We start from the raw sequence: 17814 nt of genomic DNA on the forward strand, positions 1-17814 counted from the left end.
CGAACCCCAGAGTTAAAGAACATGGGAAGGGAACAGTTGTTTTGATTGACACCTCCAAATAGTCAAGTAGTAACTGATTAAAGCTGTCATAACGAGAGTGACTCTAGGTAAACTGAGCTCTGCCTGTGTGACATCTCCCACTCTGTGGAGATGCACCAGCAGACCATGGGCAGAGGCTGGGACATTGGTGCTAGACTTCCCAGTATGCCGAGCTGCGAGAACCTGGGGCTGCTGGGAAAGTTTCCTGTCATGGCAACAACAATGTACCAGGACAGGGACTTCTCTCTTTCCCGTGTTCCGTAGACCTCTCCGTTTTAATTTTCTCATCATTTCTTTTTCCACACTTCTCTATAGTACACTGTGCACGTACAAACTGTAGGAAGTATGCAGGTAAATATTTTGATGTTTCAGTAGAAAATAAATGAAATCTTTATATTCTTCACTGAGAAAAATTAAAATAAAGTGTTTATTCTGATAACTCTCTTGGATGTCCATTTTTCTAAAAGAAAACTATTGCCTCATTTACATTTTTGTGATCAAAAGAAGAATAAGATTGAATTTACTATATAAAGAGGCATAATAATATTTCTGTTAAAATAAACATTGTCAGATCCTGATCACTCAATGTAAAATTTAATTAATTCAATTGAAGCATATACTGTGTTCAAATAAAATTTCAATTAAAATGATTTTTAAATTAAAATAATTATTTTGTGTGTCTGGATGTTCTGCTCCTATCTGTGTTTGTCCACCATGTGCATGCAGTGCCCTTGACAGCAAGAGGGAAGAGTCGGGTCCCCTGGGATGGAGTTACAGATGGCTGCAAGCTGCAGTCTGGGTGCCGGATCAAGCATAGGTCCTCTACAACAGCTATCAATGTTCCTAAACACTGAGCCATCAGAAAATCTCAGTATTCTTACTTGTCAGAAAGAAATACTTGACTGCTTGCTGATCATAACTTTCTATTATATCAACACCAGAGAACAATGCATTTGTGAAATTTTTTTTTAGGAAAAAAATCTCTAGGAAAACCTTTCAGAGAGAAGCAGTACTATACATCAAGAGTTAACAAGAGCAATATCTGCAGCTGTTAAGAGCTGAGTAGGTATGAGCAGGAGGGAGCCAGGGACATACGTACCCATCGCTCTCTAGTTAGGGACATCCTGACCAGGGAGGCCATCAAGGGAGCTACAGCTGTGTCTAGGTTGCTGTGTCTCCTGAGGTTTGCAATGCTCCTTTATACTCACACATCCTTGAAGCTCCAGTAGGAGAGTTAGGCACCAGGGAACTTTCCCAGTGACTATACATGCCACCAGTGAATATGCTAATGAGATGGAAGAAAAACTGTGCGGACATCTTGGCTCTGGACAATTTCCTTAATGGAAGATAGAGGAAATTCCCCAGATGGGAACTTACCAATGACATCATAGAGTTGGGACCGTAAGAACCATCTGTAAATTGCACTATGCAGAGTGCAGTGCTCTGCTGCCCACCTCCAGGCCAGCCTGCTCCAACGTTGCTCTGGAGTGTACTGTACATTCCAGCATTACTTTGCCTTGTTAAACAAACTTGTGCTCAAACTCTCTTGGGAGAATTCTTTCTGTGAGAAGATGAGAACACAGGAGAAATCTGTCACCTGGAAACAATGACCCCATCAGAGCTCAAATCTGAGGGGAATATTCTCATAATTGATAATGTGCACGCAGCCTCTTAGAATAGTATTGACACCAGCCTTCTGATGCTGCTCAGGGTGAGCTGAGTCCTCCTCCATGGGTCAATTTAGCACATGTGGGTGTTAGATCTGAAATCAAGCGATCAGAAAGATACCTTGGTAGAAATATTTTCACAAGAGACTTACTTTAAGAAGAAAACAAAATAGCTATTTATGTCATTTTTGTTTCAGCAATAACTTCTTATTGGATGGGTTCTTACCGAAATAATCTCAAGAACTCAAGCTATGAAGGTGAAATTTCACCAGGAAGCCATGACTTACTGTATCTCAACAGGCTGAAAACATCAGGTCTGATTAAGATTATTACAGCTGTGCATACCCACTTATGAAATCCGGGTCAATATTTATTATGACAGGAATCCTCCACAAAAGTCAGGGTTAGGTACTCAAACCCCACCCTCTGCCAACTGCCAAACAAGAGTTGACACTTTGAGGAGGATATGAAGGAAAGGAAAGCTGCTTACCATGGTGGGAATGAAAACTAATACATGTGTCATGAAAAACAATAATAAGATTGGGAGAGGACAGGAACCCCACAAGGAGAGCAACAGAAAAAGAAAATTTGGACACAAGGGTCTTCCCAGAGACTCATACTCCAACCAAGTACCATGCATGGAGATAACCTAGAACCCCTGCACAGATGTAGTCCATGGCAGTTTAGTGTCCAAGTGGGTTAGATAGTAATGGGAAGAGGGACTGCCTCTGTCATAATCTGAGTGGCCTGCTCTTTGATCACCTCCCCCTGAGTGGGGAAGCAGCCTTACCAGGCCACAGAAGATGACAATGCAGCCATTCCTGATGTGATCTGATAGACTAAGATCAGAAGGAAGGAGAGGAGGACCTCCCCTATCAGTGGACTTGGGGGGGAGACATGCATGAAGAAGGGGGAAGGAGTCTGGGACCAGGAGGGGAGGAAGGAGGGGCTTATGGGGGATTCAAAGTGAATAAACTGTAATTAATAAAATAATAAAAAAAGAAAATAAAAAGAAAAACAGTATGAGGTTCATTCATGTCTTCAAAAATTAAAAAAAAACATCTGTTTCACTAGCAAACAATCTCACTCTCTCCATCTCTCATATGTCCTCAAGCATGGTTTTCTTCTTCTCAGTGGTCTCTTCGTTGTGTTTCTCTTCATCTTCAGGTAAAGGATTCCTTTATAGATCTTCTAGGGAGCTTTCTTGGTGGCTGAGATTTCTTTAGCCTGTTTTCATTCTACATCTTTACATCCATCAGGAACAATTTCAGGATTAATGCATTAAATGTAATATATAATTACTCCTCCCTTATTTCTTTGGGTCTTAAGGGTAGTTTTGAATAAATTAGTTCAATAGGATACATTTTAAAAACAGCAACCAAGAAGTGCAATTGTATATACAGTGGAAAAACCTCAAACAACATCTTTGTTTATTTTTGCCTATTTCTTTCACCAATGTAACACTGGCTGATTGGTGAGGCTTCCCTTCTTGTTGGTGTTAACATTTCCTACTGCTCTCACCAACTTACATTGAAACCCTTCCTCTAGGACCTTTTCCCTTTGGGTGAGATAGATCTCTACCAGCACAGTCTCTCTTTCTCTTGCATGGTGACTAAGAGTTGCTTCCAGTGAACCTACACTTATATACATTAACTTGCCTTGCATGAGGGACACTCCACCATCCTCATTTCAGCCTCACCACCAAACCCTAGCTCTCCATTTTGTAATTAAACAAGAGGAATATTATTTTGTGCAGGAAATTCAATTGTCCTGCCCTCAGGGGCCTTCTGGGTTCTGAGAAGGTCCTATGTCACCATCAGCATCCTATGTCATCACCTGGGCCAGGTGCTTCAGATATATAACCCATCTGCCAATCCCACCTTTCTCTCCCACCAATCCCCATCTCTTTCTGCTTCAATGCTTGCTTCTTTTCCCTTTGTCCTCAAGAACAGAGGCAGTGGCCAATGACCCCTGGGGCAAGAAAGACTCACAGGCCTCAAAGGAACACTGATATCTTCAATGGCCTCAAAGGCTACTGTAGCATTCCCTGCTCAAGACATCAAAAGTCATTCATTTAAGTGATGGGCTAACACTGATGAATTCCTACAATGTATTTCTGCCTTGAAAACCTAGGGCCACAATTCCAAAGCTGTTCAGAAGTCATGCTTAGTGTCAGCTACACCTCCTGCACAGCAGGCAGGAAGGCAGCTTGCTTAGAAGATAAGAAAACCAGAGCTCTTCCTGGCTTCTGAACTGTGGACAGGAAGGAACCAAGAGGTTTCATGTTTCAAGGAGAATTGAAACTGTCCACCATTGGGACCTTTGCTTCTATAGCTGCTTGGCCCATGTAATGGGTATTCTTGGCTGTCCACTTGACTACATTTGGATTTAAGTAAAACCCTAAAATAGAGAATTCATCTGTGAAGTGTTTTTGCTTAATTTGAAGTAGGATAATCCAATTCTAATATGGATCACTGAGGTAGAAAGGCATGGCTTCTTTAGGTCTGTAGATTTTAGTATGGCTGTCTTATATTATACAGCTAATATCTGCTTATAAGTGAGTGTATAACATGTCTATCTTTCTGTTTCTGTGTTACCACACTCAGGATGATCTTTAACTTCCTGAACAGAACACCAACAGCTCAGGCTCTAAGATCAACAATTAATAAATGGGACCTCCTGAAACTAAAATGCTTCTGTAAAGCAAAGGACAATGTCAACAGAACAAAATGACAGCCTACAGATCTTCATCCACCTTACATCTGATAGAAAGTTCCTGTTCAGAATATATAAAGAACTCAAGAAATTAGACACCAACAAACTAAATAATCCATTTGAAAAAGGGAGTACAGAGTTAAGCAGAGAATTCTCAACAGCGGAATATCGAATGGCAGAGAAACACATAAAGAAATGCTCAACATCCTTAGTCATCAGTGAAATGAAAATCAAAACGACTCTAAGATTCCATCTTACACCCATCAGAATGGCTAAGATCAAAAACTCAAGTGACAACATGCTGAGAAGCATGTTAAAGGAGGAACCCTCCTCCACTGATAGTAGGAATACAAACCTGTACAACCACTTTGGAAATTCATCTGGATCTAGTGCTTTCTCCAAAAATTGAGAAGAGTACTACCTCAGGATCAAGCTATACCACTCCTGGGAATATACCCCAAAGATGCCACACCATTAAACAAGGACATTTGCTCAGCTTTGTTCATAGCAGCTCTATTTGTAATAGCCAGAATCTAGAAACAGCCTAGATGTCCCTCAATGGAGGAACGGATACAGAAATTGAGGCACATTTATGCAATGGAATGCTACTCTGCTATTAAAAACAAGGTAGCCATGAAATTTGCAGGCAAATGGATACATGTTGTTTCCCCAAGGCTTGCTCAGCTCTACCAATAAAAGAAAAGAGAGGGAGAGGAAAAGGCTAGAGAGATGGCTCAGTAGTTAGGAGTACTTGTTCTTGCAAAAGACCTGGGTTCCATTTCCAGCACCCACATGACCACTCACATCAGTCTTTAACTCCAGTTCCATACACACACACACACACACACACACACACACACACACACATTTATACAAACAATAAGCACATATCAAATAGATATAAACGTAGTCTTTTTTGTTTTGTTTCTTTACTTTATATGTCAATCACAGCTTCCCCTCTCTCTTTTCCTACCAGTCCACTTCCATCACCCATCTATCTCCTTTTCCCCTCCCAACTCCCTCTCCCCTCTCCTCCTTTTCCCCACCTCATCTTTTTTTTTCTCAGAGACCAGGAGGTCTACCATGGATACATGCCCCCACCCCCTGTTGGCAAATCAAACAGTTATAAAACAAAACGGAGAGAAAGAGATAAAAAGATCAGGAGATGCTTTGTAGCCTGTTATTTTTGTAGTCCTTTTTGGGACTCATCAGTTCAGTGTATTTAACTGTATAAAGATTTTAAATACTTTCTTTTTAGGACCCAATAACATGCATGCTAGTGCAAAATTAAGTATTGAGTACTTAAGGAGTTTAACTCCAATTTGATGTGAAATAAATCCAATAAAATGGTGAAATTAACCATTCTGATGGGTGTAAGGTGAAATCTTGGGGTTGTTTTGATTTGCATTTCCCTGATGACTAAGGATTTTGAGCATTTCTTGAATAAGTGTTTCTCTGCCATTTGATATTCCTCTGCTGAGAATTCTGTGCTTAACTCTGTACCACGTTTTTTAATTGGATTATTTGGATTCCTTCCCTCATCTCATGGGATTGGGAAGGGATGAGGGAGGGGAGTACAGCCGGGTGCATAAAGTTTATACAAGGTGTATAAACTGTAATTAATATAAAAATAAAAATTTAATAAATAATGAAATATAAAAAACATAGAAAATAAACTGTGATTTATAAATAAATAAATAAATAAATAAATGTGGTGAAATTAAAAAGGTATTTGTTTATAAAATAGATTATACTTAGAACAGTATAATTATACAATTATACTTATAACTGTAAAACTGGAAGTAAAAACATTAAAAAATGAAGAAAATTTTGCCAGGGTCTCTTAAGTTTTAAAGAGCATAAATTAAATTTTAGTTTCAAATACATTTTAAATTTCAAATTCATTTAAATTTTAAATTTTCTGTGTGTTGATATAAATTTTGAAAGGAACGTACAATATGTTTCCCAAATTATCAGATGCTACAGATTCCTATCTTTCCTATCATTATGGGAGCTTTCCCATACTTCACTTCTCACTTGTGAACCTGTGACTCTCCTGTTTCAACCCTTAAGTAGCTCACCTTACAGGTATCTGTCACCATATAACATCCACACACACTTTTGGGAACTCATTTCTGTGGTCTCATAGACTCAAAAGAAAGACTTCTCTGCACAAAAGTAAAAGTGGGATTCACTAACACAATTGTACTTTACACTTAAGGTCTGAGTGCCGACATCTATGTTAGACTCAACCATGTTCTACTAATCCCCTGTATGTGCACTTCTTCAAGATGGTTTTCATTTGGGATGTCAAGAATATTCTAAGTTCCTTTTGATAGCAATGTGGGAAGATGTGAAAGAGAAGCAACTGTAGATGACAGGCTAAAAGCATGTTTTGGCAAAGGCTAGAAAGGAGAAAAAGAATTTTAGCACTGGAGGGTATAGCTGTTGGGTTTGCTACAGATCCATCTTTGATCTGCATAGACCCTGGCACTGCTGACCCCATTGTTGTTCAGGTAGGCATGGTTTTCCTTTCCCCGGATGGGAAACCTGAAAAGAAACCAAAAGCAGTAAGTCTGCGGAGCCCAGAACTGCATTCACTCCTGCAACAAAATCTCACCCATCTCCCTGCTTATTTGTAACATGAATGTTGTCAAAGAAAGACAGTCCTGTGCCAGTTTTGCACCTGGCAGCTTTAGTATTTCCAGGCTTTCTTATAAACACCACACCTTTGTCATTCATTCATGATGAATCCTTTAATATGTGTACAAAGCAGTTGACTGGTGCTTGCTGACATGTTCAGATGAAGTGCAGGCATGGTGGCCTCAGGGAGAGGGATTTTTAGTTCTGCTTTGAAGCATTTTACATAGTAGGAAACCCATTTATTAAATTGCTGAAATGGTTTTAATAATGGACATGACTGGGTCTGTGATTTACAATTCTAGTAAAACAATGTGCTCTAATCCAAGAACTATCCCCTGTGCCAACGGATAACAAGACTTTAGGGGTGGTTTTCCAATGCCCTTGGAGTCTCTGCTTTTGTGGACAGGTATGGCTGTACAATGACTGATGAGTCTTGGCTAGCAGTTCTACAGTCTTTCGAGGGTTTCAGAGCCCTCACTGCCCATCTGAGGTTCTGTCTACATCCCACACAGGGAATTTATCATCAACAAAAAGTTTTAAGTTGGTAAAGAAGCAGACAGTACCTCCCCCAGATGCCACCATCATTTGAGTAAAATCACACTAAGTAAAGGTTTTGGAAATGATGGCCAATAATACATGGGAGAATCTCCAAAGGATTTAAGTTTGTGGGGATGTGGAGTTGGCTGGGGATTGACTCCTGTGTGTAGCACACACCCTCCCTCCCAGGCACACCTGCAACCCAAGAGTTTATTATTCTTCCTCTCCAGTACAGCTGGCCTCACGTTAAGCAGCCATTCATCTCTCAGAGCCACAACTCACATGTGATCACAGCACATGAACACGGTAGAAGGAAAAGCATCTGCAAACATACGTGCTGTTATACTCAGTGTTGTCTGTCCATCTCCAAGGGAGTTGTGGTGACTCTCTGTGCAAACCGATCCAGTAGTCCAAAGTCCCCTTGTATCTCCTTAGGAAACCCTGTCATGAAACACAGAAAGCAAATACATGTGTGTCTCTGTTTCAGATGATCCTTGAGGCTCTCCACTCCACAGCTTCCTCTAGAGATGTCAGGAGGGTGTAACTGAGGGTCACAGAGGTGTAACAGCCTCCAGCTCTCAGTGGACCCAGTTGACATCTGTAATTCTAAAGTACCTCATTTCTATTAAAGTACCAAATTTAATGACACACCCCAGTGTGGCTGGCATGGTTCCTGGCTAAGCCACCCCTTGCTGTTCTTAAGAGTTGTCACCTTAAGTATACAACATGTGCCAGCTTGGAGAAAAACACTCATGACCACCAGGTATCTGGGTAAAATGGCACCTCTGACCTCTCAGACTAACTGTGAGCACGACATGCAGTAATGTTTCTTCAACGTCTCAGAGCTTCATCCAGATGTGTGTGACCATCACAAAAGCACACACTCACATGTTCCCCATGTCTCCACCTGATTGAGGTGAGAAACTTCCTCATGCTTCATCTTTACACTCCCTATCTCTAGGCAATATATAGTCAACAGAACAAAGAAACAACCCAATCCCTGATCATTACCAGCTCCTCCAGGTTGTCAAATCGAGGAAGTTGTGCCTCTTGTGCCACACAGGAGGTCTGGCTGAAGGTCCAGTTACTTGTGGATTCAGAAAAATGAAAACATTTGTTTCCAAATCCAATCCAGTGTAATGGGCAAGCAGCATAGGTGTTTTTCACTGGTGTCTGTTCATTCTTTCTTACTAAAATTTAGAAAACACAATGCATTATTACAAGCATGTGTTGTCTCTTTTTGGCCTCCCCTCCTGTGCTCACATGTGAGGTGTGAATTTGATTGTAGCTTTCCCAATTGATCTGTAGGAGTCCTCTCCTGAACACAATGGGCCTTTATCTAAAGGTCTCCCTCCCTGGGTCTGAGTCCCATTCCCTCTCAGGTGCTCACTGACAGCAGGGCTCCCTGGAAGTGCATTGATTTCTATAACGTCTTCACTTTTGTGCTTTGGATGATTGTTTCCTACAGTGGGGGTTGCTACAGCAACAAGCACTCTGTATGGACACCTACTTTGACAGTCGGCCTGATGATCGAGATAGCAGCAAGAACTGTTGGGAAGGTAGCATACACAGTGTGGACATGTTGCTCTAAAGGATGGTTCACGTGCCTAAGAGGACAGTGTGAGACTTTATCACACTATTCTGAACACTGTGGTACTAACATCCTAAAAATTGATTACTTCAGGAACTGTCCATTTAATATGCTGAAAACACAATTGAACATGGTCACTAAAACCATGGGTAATGGGGAGAGCCACTGTGTCTTCCTGGCCATATTACTCCTCTTTGTCCTCACACTTCCTTGAGGTTCCTCTTTTGGGTATTGCTCTCCTTGTTCTCTGCCTTAGACAGTTACCCCGGGTGGACATATGTCTCCTGCATCTCTGCCTAGAGCTTGATGATGTCATCTTCCCAGGGATGCTGAGCCTGGCCTCCTATGCACACCACAGCCTGTGCTGTTCCTTCACTGCAGCTTCCTGCTGGAGCCTGAGTTCCCAGAGAACAGGAAGTTCCAGTGTGTTTTCTCAAGCCCTTCCCATAGTGCCTGGCTCACAGTAGTCAGTAAGTATTTACTGAGGTTGTCAATGTGGATAGAATATTACAGAATTTGGAAAATAAGTCACTTACCTGCCAAAGCAACAGAAAGCACAATTACTGCTACAGTGAGGACTGTGATCACTACATAGCTGATGTAAAGCATAGCAGGAGACTCAAGGGAGGCAATTCTGAGACATTTTCCTTGGAGCTTTTTACCTGAAAATATCAACATGAGAACATCAATCTCAGGAACCTTTTGTAGAAAAAGATAATTTTACCCAGAATCACTGTAGATTTGGATTTCACTCCCTAGTGTAAACCCCCTTCACCAATGGTCTCAGTCTGAAAATGATGACTTTGGCTCCGAGAAGACTAGAGGAAAGGGAAACGGAATTTTTGTCACAGAGTCTTCCAGTTGTTGAACTAAGGGCCAGTCAAAGAGCAAGAAACAGAACGAGTGAAGCTCAGGTTGAACAGAGATATCAATAAGGTTATATATAGATTTCGTTCCATAAGAACAGACCTGGTTAGGACATAGGGTACATAACAATAAAAGTATAAAAGCAACCTGCCAGGTGTGGTAGCACAGGACTGTGGTTCCAGTACATTGGTAGTAGAGGTAGGAGAGTCAGGAGTTCAAGACCAGTTTTGGCTAAAATTGAGTAAGACTGAGATGAACTAAATTAGACTTCATTCTTTCAACCTGTCTGTGTATCTAACTAACTAACAACTAATTGACTAACTAATCCAACAACCAACTAACTCTTAGGGGACCAACCAACCCACTAACTCTTATGAACAAAGTACATGGAGTTCAACATATTAACAGAATAAGAAAATTAAAAACAGCATTTCAATAAAATCAGCAAAATCATGTGCAAAATGCAATGTAAATTCAAAGTAGCATTTATCAACACATTCGGAATTAAAGCAACTTCCTTATCCTATCAAAAAGTTTTTTGCTGGGTAGTTATATGTCAACTTGACAAATGCTAAAGTCATCTGAGACAAGAGAACTCAAACAAGAGAACATCTCCTGTGGGTGTGGTAGCAGAAGCCTTTATTCTCAGCACTGTGGAGGCAGAGGCAGAAGAATCTCTGTGAGTTCAAGGACAGCCTGGTCTAGAAAGTGTGTCCAGGATGATGCATGGGCTCTGTTACACAGGGAAATCCTGTGGTTTCCAATTTTTGTTTTTAATGTTTCTTTCTTTCTTTCTTTCTTTCTTTCTTTCTTTCTTTCTTTCTTTCTTTCTTTCTTTCTTTCTTTCCTTCCTTCCTTCCTTCCTTCTTCCTTCCTTCCTTCCTTCCTTCCTTCCTTCCTTCCTTCTTTCGTTCTTTCCTTCCCTTCTTCCTTCCCATACTAGTCTTAGCCCCATCCCTCCTCACTTCACAGTCCCACCAGCCCTTCCTCTTCCCCATCCCTTGCCCCTATTCCTCAGCAAAGGGGAGCCCCCTTCCCATCCACCCCAGCTCCTCAAGTCATATCAGTGCTGAGTGTGCCTACCTCCCAGAGGGGAAGTAATTGAAAAGAGAGTCCATGTCAGAGAGAGACCATTCTCCCCTTATTAGGGGACCGACATGAGACCTGAACTGCTCACCAACTACATCTTTGTAGGGGGCCTAGGTCCAGTCCATGCAAGGTCCTTGGTTGGTGTTTCAGTCTCAGCAGGTCCTTCCTGGCCCTGGTTAGTTGGCTCTGTTGGTCTTTTTGTGAAGTTCCTATCACTTCTAGGTCATATTCTCCTTTCCCCTACATTTTCCTAATTAGTGAAGGGCCAGCCCATCGTGGATGGTGCTATCCCTGAGCTGGTGGTCTTAGGTTCTAAAGGAATGCAGGCTGACAAAGCCACAAGTAAGTAGCACCCCTCCATAGCCTATATCAGTTTCTGCCTCCAGCTTCCTGCCCTGTTCCTGTCCTGACTTCCTTCAGCCATAAAGAGGGATATGGAAATAAACATCAAATAAACCATTTGGTCCCTAAATTGCTTGGGTCATAGTGTTTTCTCCCAGTGATAGAAATCCTAATTAAGACATGTGTCTATGATACACCAACAGAAACATCCCACTACAGCCAGCATGAATGTTTTCCCCAGTAACACAGAACAAGGTCAAGGTGTCTGCTCACTGTTCTAGTGTGACTCTAAAGTCCTATCCAGCACAATAGGGCAGGAATAACAAATAACAGTCAAGCCTCATAAAGATAAAGGAGTGCATGGATATATCTACATATAAATTTCTATTAAAAAGACTCAAAAATAATGAATGATATTACAGTGCTGTGGGAAAACATGTCAACATACAAAATGACTTTGATTTTTATATAGGAATAATTGTCAAATGCAAACAAATATAGTATGTTCACAATCAGTTTCTAGAAGAACAACAAGTGCTTTAACCTCTTAGCTATTTCTTCAGTTCCTACCATGGGGTTTTTAAAACCATCAGTACATTTTAGGTACAATTTCTTGAGGGAGAGAGAGAGAGAGAGAGAGCCCTTTTTAGGGACAAGAGCAGAGTGTTCATTATACTAAATCCAATTTATTTTTCTTTGTGTTGGTAAACAATATACCACATCTTTTGGATTTTGGGTCCACAGAAACTTTGTAACACTTTTTCTTTTCTTTTCTTTTCTTTTAATCTCATCTGTATTTACCTTTTTTTTTTTTCGTTGCAAAAGCAAGAGGTTTATTAACCATTGTACAACGGGGTCCTTTTAAAGCAGAATGTGGTTGGGCACTATTTCCATTCACAAGCCTTGCTGAATTACAAGACCTAGGGAAGAAGCTTAGGGATTGTACTTTGAAAAACAAGCCATAAGGGGAATTCTTGTCAAGTTGTTTTTAACTTGTGTTCTTCTAAGACTAGTACATGCAGAATTAAAACCACAGGGGACTAAAAAAAATTGTAAGATGAAACTTAAGCCATCTTAATTTTTGTCCTTTCTAAACATGTATATCTCAGAACACTTAAAGTGACAAATGATTTGGTCTAAGGAATCCAGCTCAACAGCGAAACACTTCAGACCACAAAGTTAACAGTAAGTTACATTATGTCTTAAACATTCTATCAACCTGTGGAATCAAACCTAAAGTATCACAGTATCACAAGTAGAAAGAAATTGTATCTTACCTTAGTTTTCATGCCATAGATGCTTTAAATGTTAACAAAAATAAACCAAAACCCTGGAAAATATATCATCAGAAGGAATGAGGGTCAGTGTAAACACATAGTTCTTCTGGTGAGGCTTAGTCTGCTTCTTCCATGCGGGATGTGTCTTCTTCCAGGGGTGGCATTTCTTCAGTTACAACAGCACTGCTGTCATCCACAGTAGGACCATCCTCACCGACACCTAGACCAAGCTTCATCATCCTGTAGATCCTGTTAGTGTGTGTCTGGGGATTTTCCAGACTGAAGCCAGAAGACAGGAGTGCAGTTTCATATAGCAAGATGACCACACCCTTCACAGACTTGTCATTCTTGTCAGCCTCTGCCTTTTGCCTTAAGGTTTCAATAATGGAGTGATCAGGGTTGATCTCCAGATGTTTCTTTGCTGCCGTGTAACCATTGTTGAGTTGTCTCGGAGGGCCTGAGCTTTCATGATTCACTCCATGTTTGCTGTCCGCCCATATGTGCTTGTGACCATACAGCGTGGGGATGTCACCAATCGGTTTGACACAACCACCTTTTCAACCTTTTTCTCCAAAATGTCCTTCATAATTTTGCAGAGGTTTTCAAACTTTGTCATTTTTTCTTCTTGTTTATTTTTCTCCTCTTCGTCTTCTGGAAGTTTTAGTCCTTGTTTGGTAACTGATACCAACGTCTTGCCCTCAAACACTTTTTCTCTGTAGTTGTACTTTAAACAAAGATGTCCTCTGAATTCAGTAATCAAATTCCATGGCTCTCTTTTTCAGTCAGGTAACATGCAAAATTTTCTTTAAATATTCCCGCCACAAAAACACCCATGTGGGTGTTTCACTTCTGAAAGTTTATTTATTTATTTGTTTATTTATTTATTTATTTGCATATGTGGCCTTTAGTGTGTTATGGAAAATCCCAAGCATATACAGAAACAGAATGATAAATTCTCACCTCAGGCTAACTTCTCTCACAGAAATATAGTGTGTATATGAAACTGTGCAGCAAATAAAAGTGGTTTCAGCTATGAGAATAATTGGCTAAACTGAAAAAACATCTACATTCCTCTCTACCTTGTTTTTTGTTGTTGTTGTTAAGTATGAACACTGTATTTAAGGAAAGCCAATATTCTTTCACTAAACCAAATAGGGGAGCAAAGAAAAATTAAAGTAATGGAAGAAGGTAGAGAAAATAAAAATAAAAGAATAAAGCAGACAGTTTTCAAATACAGAAGACAGTTTCCTTTCTGAAGACTGAAACATAAATTCCACAGGATCCTTTGTTTCAATAATGTACCACAACATAGATGTGCCAGAGGAGCCCCTGGTTGGGGGAGGGGGTTCAGCCAGCCCCCCAAGGCACCTCACCTCCCTCCTTTCTTTTGAATCACAGTGGGCCTGAGAACTATGAGTCCCAGCACCATAGATGACATCCCCAGCTGTGCACATTGAAAGTTGTGCCGTTAGAGTTTCCTTCACTCTGGGACATAACGAGCATGTTCTGTAGCAACTTCCTGTATTTCACTAGAGTGAAGCAGCAAGCTAAACACACACCCACACCAAACACAGAGTAAAGAAAAGAATGAAAAACAAAACGAAGACTAAATCAACCAACCAAACCAAAAACAAAGCTGTGGCTTGGGCTCTTAGAATAAATTTATTGTTTGTTTCTCCTGCCCAGAAACACTTGAGCATTTTATACTCTGTTAGAGAAACTAGTATAACAGAGGCCTTCAATCGTGACCACTTCAAAGTGACCCACCATGACAGGCTAACAGGCAAGAGGGTCAGCTCCTATGTGTTCCTGGTGAATCTCCCCTCTGTCCTTTTAGTTTGGTTCAATCACATTGAAATACTTACCCATGTCTACTTCTTGCAGGCAGTCTGGAGTAGCGGGCTCTGTCTTCAGCATGCCCTTGGACGCCTCTTCAGTCTTTGCAGCACCCATCTGTGAGCCAAGAGGAAGTCTCTCACTGAATTCAGGAAGAGGTTTGAAACTTGAAAGCCTGGAGAGGGAGAAAAGCCTTGTGTTCTCTATGTGCTTCCTACTATGCACTTTACCAACCCAGCCCAGTCAGGTGATTCCTCAATCACTCCTTATCAGTCCTTAGCAAGTCACCTCTCAGCACATAGCTTTCTGTTTGGCAGAGAAACAGAATTACAAAGTAGGAGGTTATGTCAAGAAATGAAGTGAACTTTAAATAAAATATATGAAACTGATGAATGCTTTAGAATTTGAAAATGTTCCATACTTATCACTGATTCTTTAAGAAAAATACTGCTTTGATGAAAGTTGCTGTTATTACTTGGAGGAAGTGTTTATTTTACAACAGGGTCTCACTCAATAGCTCTGGCTAGCCTCAGTTATCACTGTGTAGACCAGGATGGACTCAGATCACAGATATATGCTTGGCTCTGTCTCATAAGTCCTTATATTACAAATTCAAGCCACCACACTCAGCACATGTGTGCTAATTTTAGAACAATTTTACTCATAGATTATCTAGATTTGGCTATTTGAATAATATTCAATACTTATATTTCAGGGATCTGCTGAAATGCAGATAAAGGCAACACACAGCTACAGAGCTATGACCCATCCAGGGACCAGCTACTCCATTCCTCAGTGTGTGCTCCACAGAGGGCAGAAACAGATTCGTATGAGAGGTCTCATTGCATTATGATTTGCAATAAATAAATTGGAAGGATACAACATTCATGTCAGCATTTCAGCATTTAGCTAAGGACCTAAGTACAACAGATAAACAGGAAATAGCACACAGTGCATATTTTGAGGTGTAAGGTGTGGAGTGTGTTATGGTCCCCTAATGGAATGGACAGTGATAATAGAAGGAAAAGTCCTGTCATATCCAACAACATGATGATGATGTGTCCTTCACTCTGCTTTTTTTTTAAAGAGAGAAGCAATAATAAACACCTAGAGAGACCGCTAAACATATGTTTTATTAGCTAAAAAGACAAATATATGAATTTTCAGGAGTGATTCTTAATAAAAAGAGTGTTTGTACCTATGTGGTAAGATGCTGTGTAATACATGGTAAACAGCTTCATTTTTACCAAGTGCAAACGCATATACTTACACATGCCATAAGTGTGCAGTGTATAAAAAGCAAGAGCCAAGAGAAGAGGAGTTAAAAAAACAGTGGTTTGCTAGTGTAAGAGTGTTACTTCAAGAACACGGAACACTTGTCCAGAAATAATGAAACTCAAGCCAGATTGAAGTGGATTCTGCTCTTCCAAAGAACCAGTGTTTATTGTGGCTGCAGCTTTACCAAGCTTCCAGCTCATCCAATATTGCAAAGCCCAAACCTGCATCAACTTCAGCTCTGCGGGCTCTCAGTTGATATCAAAATCACTATCTTTTCAGTTAACACAGCCTGATGGTGTCTGCTTCCTCTGAAAATCTTGCCTCAGCTACCACCCAACTTTGCACATAAACTTCATCATTTAGATAAGGTTTTGTCTTAGACAATGAGCCAGACTGTTCCTGATTTTCTTCTCCTATCTAGTCTAAAGGTTGGTAAAAGTTATAAGGACTGAAATGTCAGATCATAAGCAAATAAGATCACTACAGGAAGGCAGAGAGAAAAAGAGACTACGGATTGAAGAGCAAGATGGTCCTTAAATATTAGAATCTGTTTTCAAGACAGAGTAGTAATGACTTGCTTACCTGAAGTTGAGTAGAAGCTTCAGCAGATGTTCCCTGCCATTGCTGACTTCCTTTCCCCATCCTGACCTTTGACCAGCATTTCAGTCTTCCTGGGCCCTGATCTTGGAGTCACAATTTGTGATCTGCCATGTGGATGCTGATATTGAACCTGAATCCTTTGGATCCTCCGTGCTCTTGACCACTGAGCCAACTCTCTCTTACCTTTAATCCCGATCATTTGATCTGGAAAAACCACCTCTAACATCGGCCACACCATGTCCTAGAAACCTTTGATGGCTTTCTTGGTTGTCAACTTGACTAATCCAGAAATGGAGTGCATACCTCTGAGCTCTTTTTACTTGGTTTGAAGTGGGTGAATCCACTTCTATTTCAGACCTCTGCAGTAGGAAGACACACACCTTTGCCTGGATTTTGAGGCAGGAAGACTTTAATCTTTAATCTTTGCCACAACTTCTGCTGGAAACCTATGTAAGGGCATCCAAAAGGAAGCTTTTGCTCTTTGCCTGCTTCCTCTCACCTTGCTAGGAAGTCCAATTCTTCACTAACATTAGAGCAATGTTTCTCAATATGTGGGTCATGACCTATCTAGGGGTCACATATCAGATATTTCCATTATGATTCATAACAGTAGCATATTTACAGTAATGAAGTTACAACAAAATAATTTTATGGTTGGGGTCATGACACCATGAGGAACTGTGTTAAGGGGTCTCAGCATTAGGAAGGTTGAGAACCATTGCATAAGAGCGTACTTGTTTGGGATGCGCACCTACAGAAAGTCAACTGAGACATCCAGCCTCATAAACCAAACAAATTCTGAATTTTTGGACTAGCTGGGTCGCAGCCTGTAAGAAACTTCAATAAGTACCCTTTCTATACGCACAGAGAGATTTATTCTGGAAGTTCTGTTACTCTAGAGAACCCTGACAAATACAGTGATATATGTTGCCAAGGAAGGATAGGGTGCAAAGGACCCATAAGTCATGACAAAGGTTACAGAGAGGATTGTTTTTCTACTTTCAACTCTGCTATAGTCTTTTTAAAAATGTGTGTGTGGTGAATAAGTTCATTAAATTGTACTGGACAGTGAAAGTCTAAAACCATAATCAATGATCCATGACTTCAGGATGGCTATTCCAAGTGTGGAAAAGTTCAATGAAATACTTAGGGTTTGGGACTTGGTAAGTGAATGGCTAACAGAAAGTGCCAAATTAGTGGTTTTTGTCTTTATAAACTCCCTGTTCACTCAGCTAGGGGCCAATTCTAGACTTATAGTCACAAGAGTATGTGACCCTGGCCAAGTCTGTGTAGCTCAATAAAAATTTCAAATCCATAAAGATGTCATCCTGGC

General features: G+C 40.6%; 1 protein-coding gene across 1 annotated transcript; it reads right to left on the reverse strand.

The window, feature by feature from the left end:
• Positions 1–6232: 6232 nt before the first annotated feature.
• LOC132650320 (C-type lectin domain family 2 member D11-like) lies at positions 6233–14761 on the reverse strand. Its single transcript, XM_060375813.1, has 5 exons — positions 14633–14761; positions 9729–9854; positions 8613–8791; positions 7936–8042; positions 6233–6971 (listed from the first exon to the last, which is right to left on the reverse strand). The coding sequence occupies exons 1-5, from the start codon at positions 14718–14720 to the stop codon at positions 6848–6850; spliced, it is 624 nt and encodes a 207-aa protein (XP_060231796.1). The 5' UTR covers positions 14721–14761; the 3' UTR covers positions 6233–6847.
• Between the last annotated feature and the right edge of the window lie 3053 nt (positions 14762–17814).

This window comes from Meriones unguiculatus, assembly GCF_030254825.1.
Source record: "Meriones unguiculatus strain TT.TT164.6M chromosome 5 unlocalized genomic scaffold, Bangor_MerUng_6.1 Chr5_unordered_Scaffold_121, whole genome shotgun sequence".
In the NCBI taxonomy this organism is placed as follows: Eukaryota; Metazoa; Chordata; class Mammalia; order Rodentia; family Muridae; genus Meriones; species Meriones unguiculatus.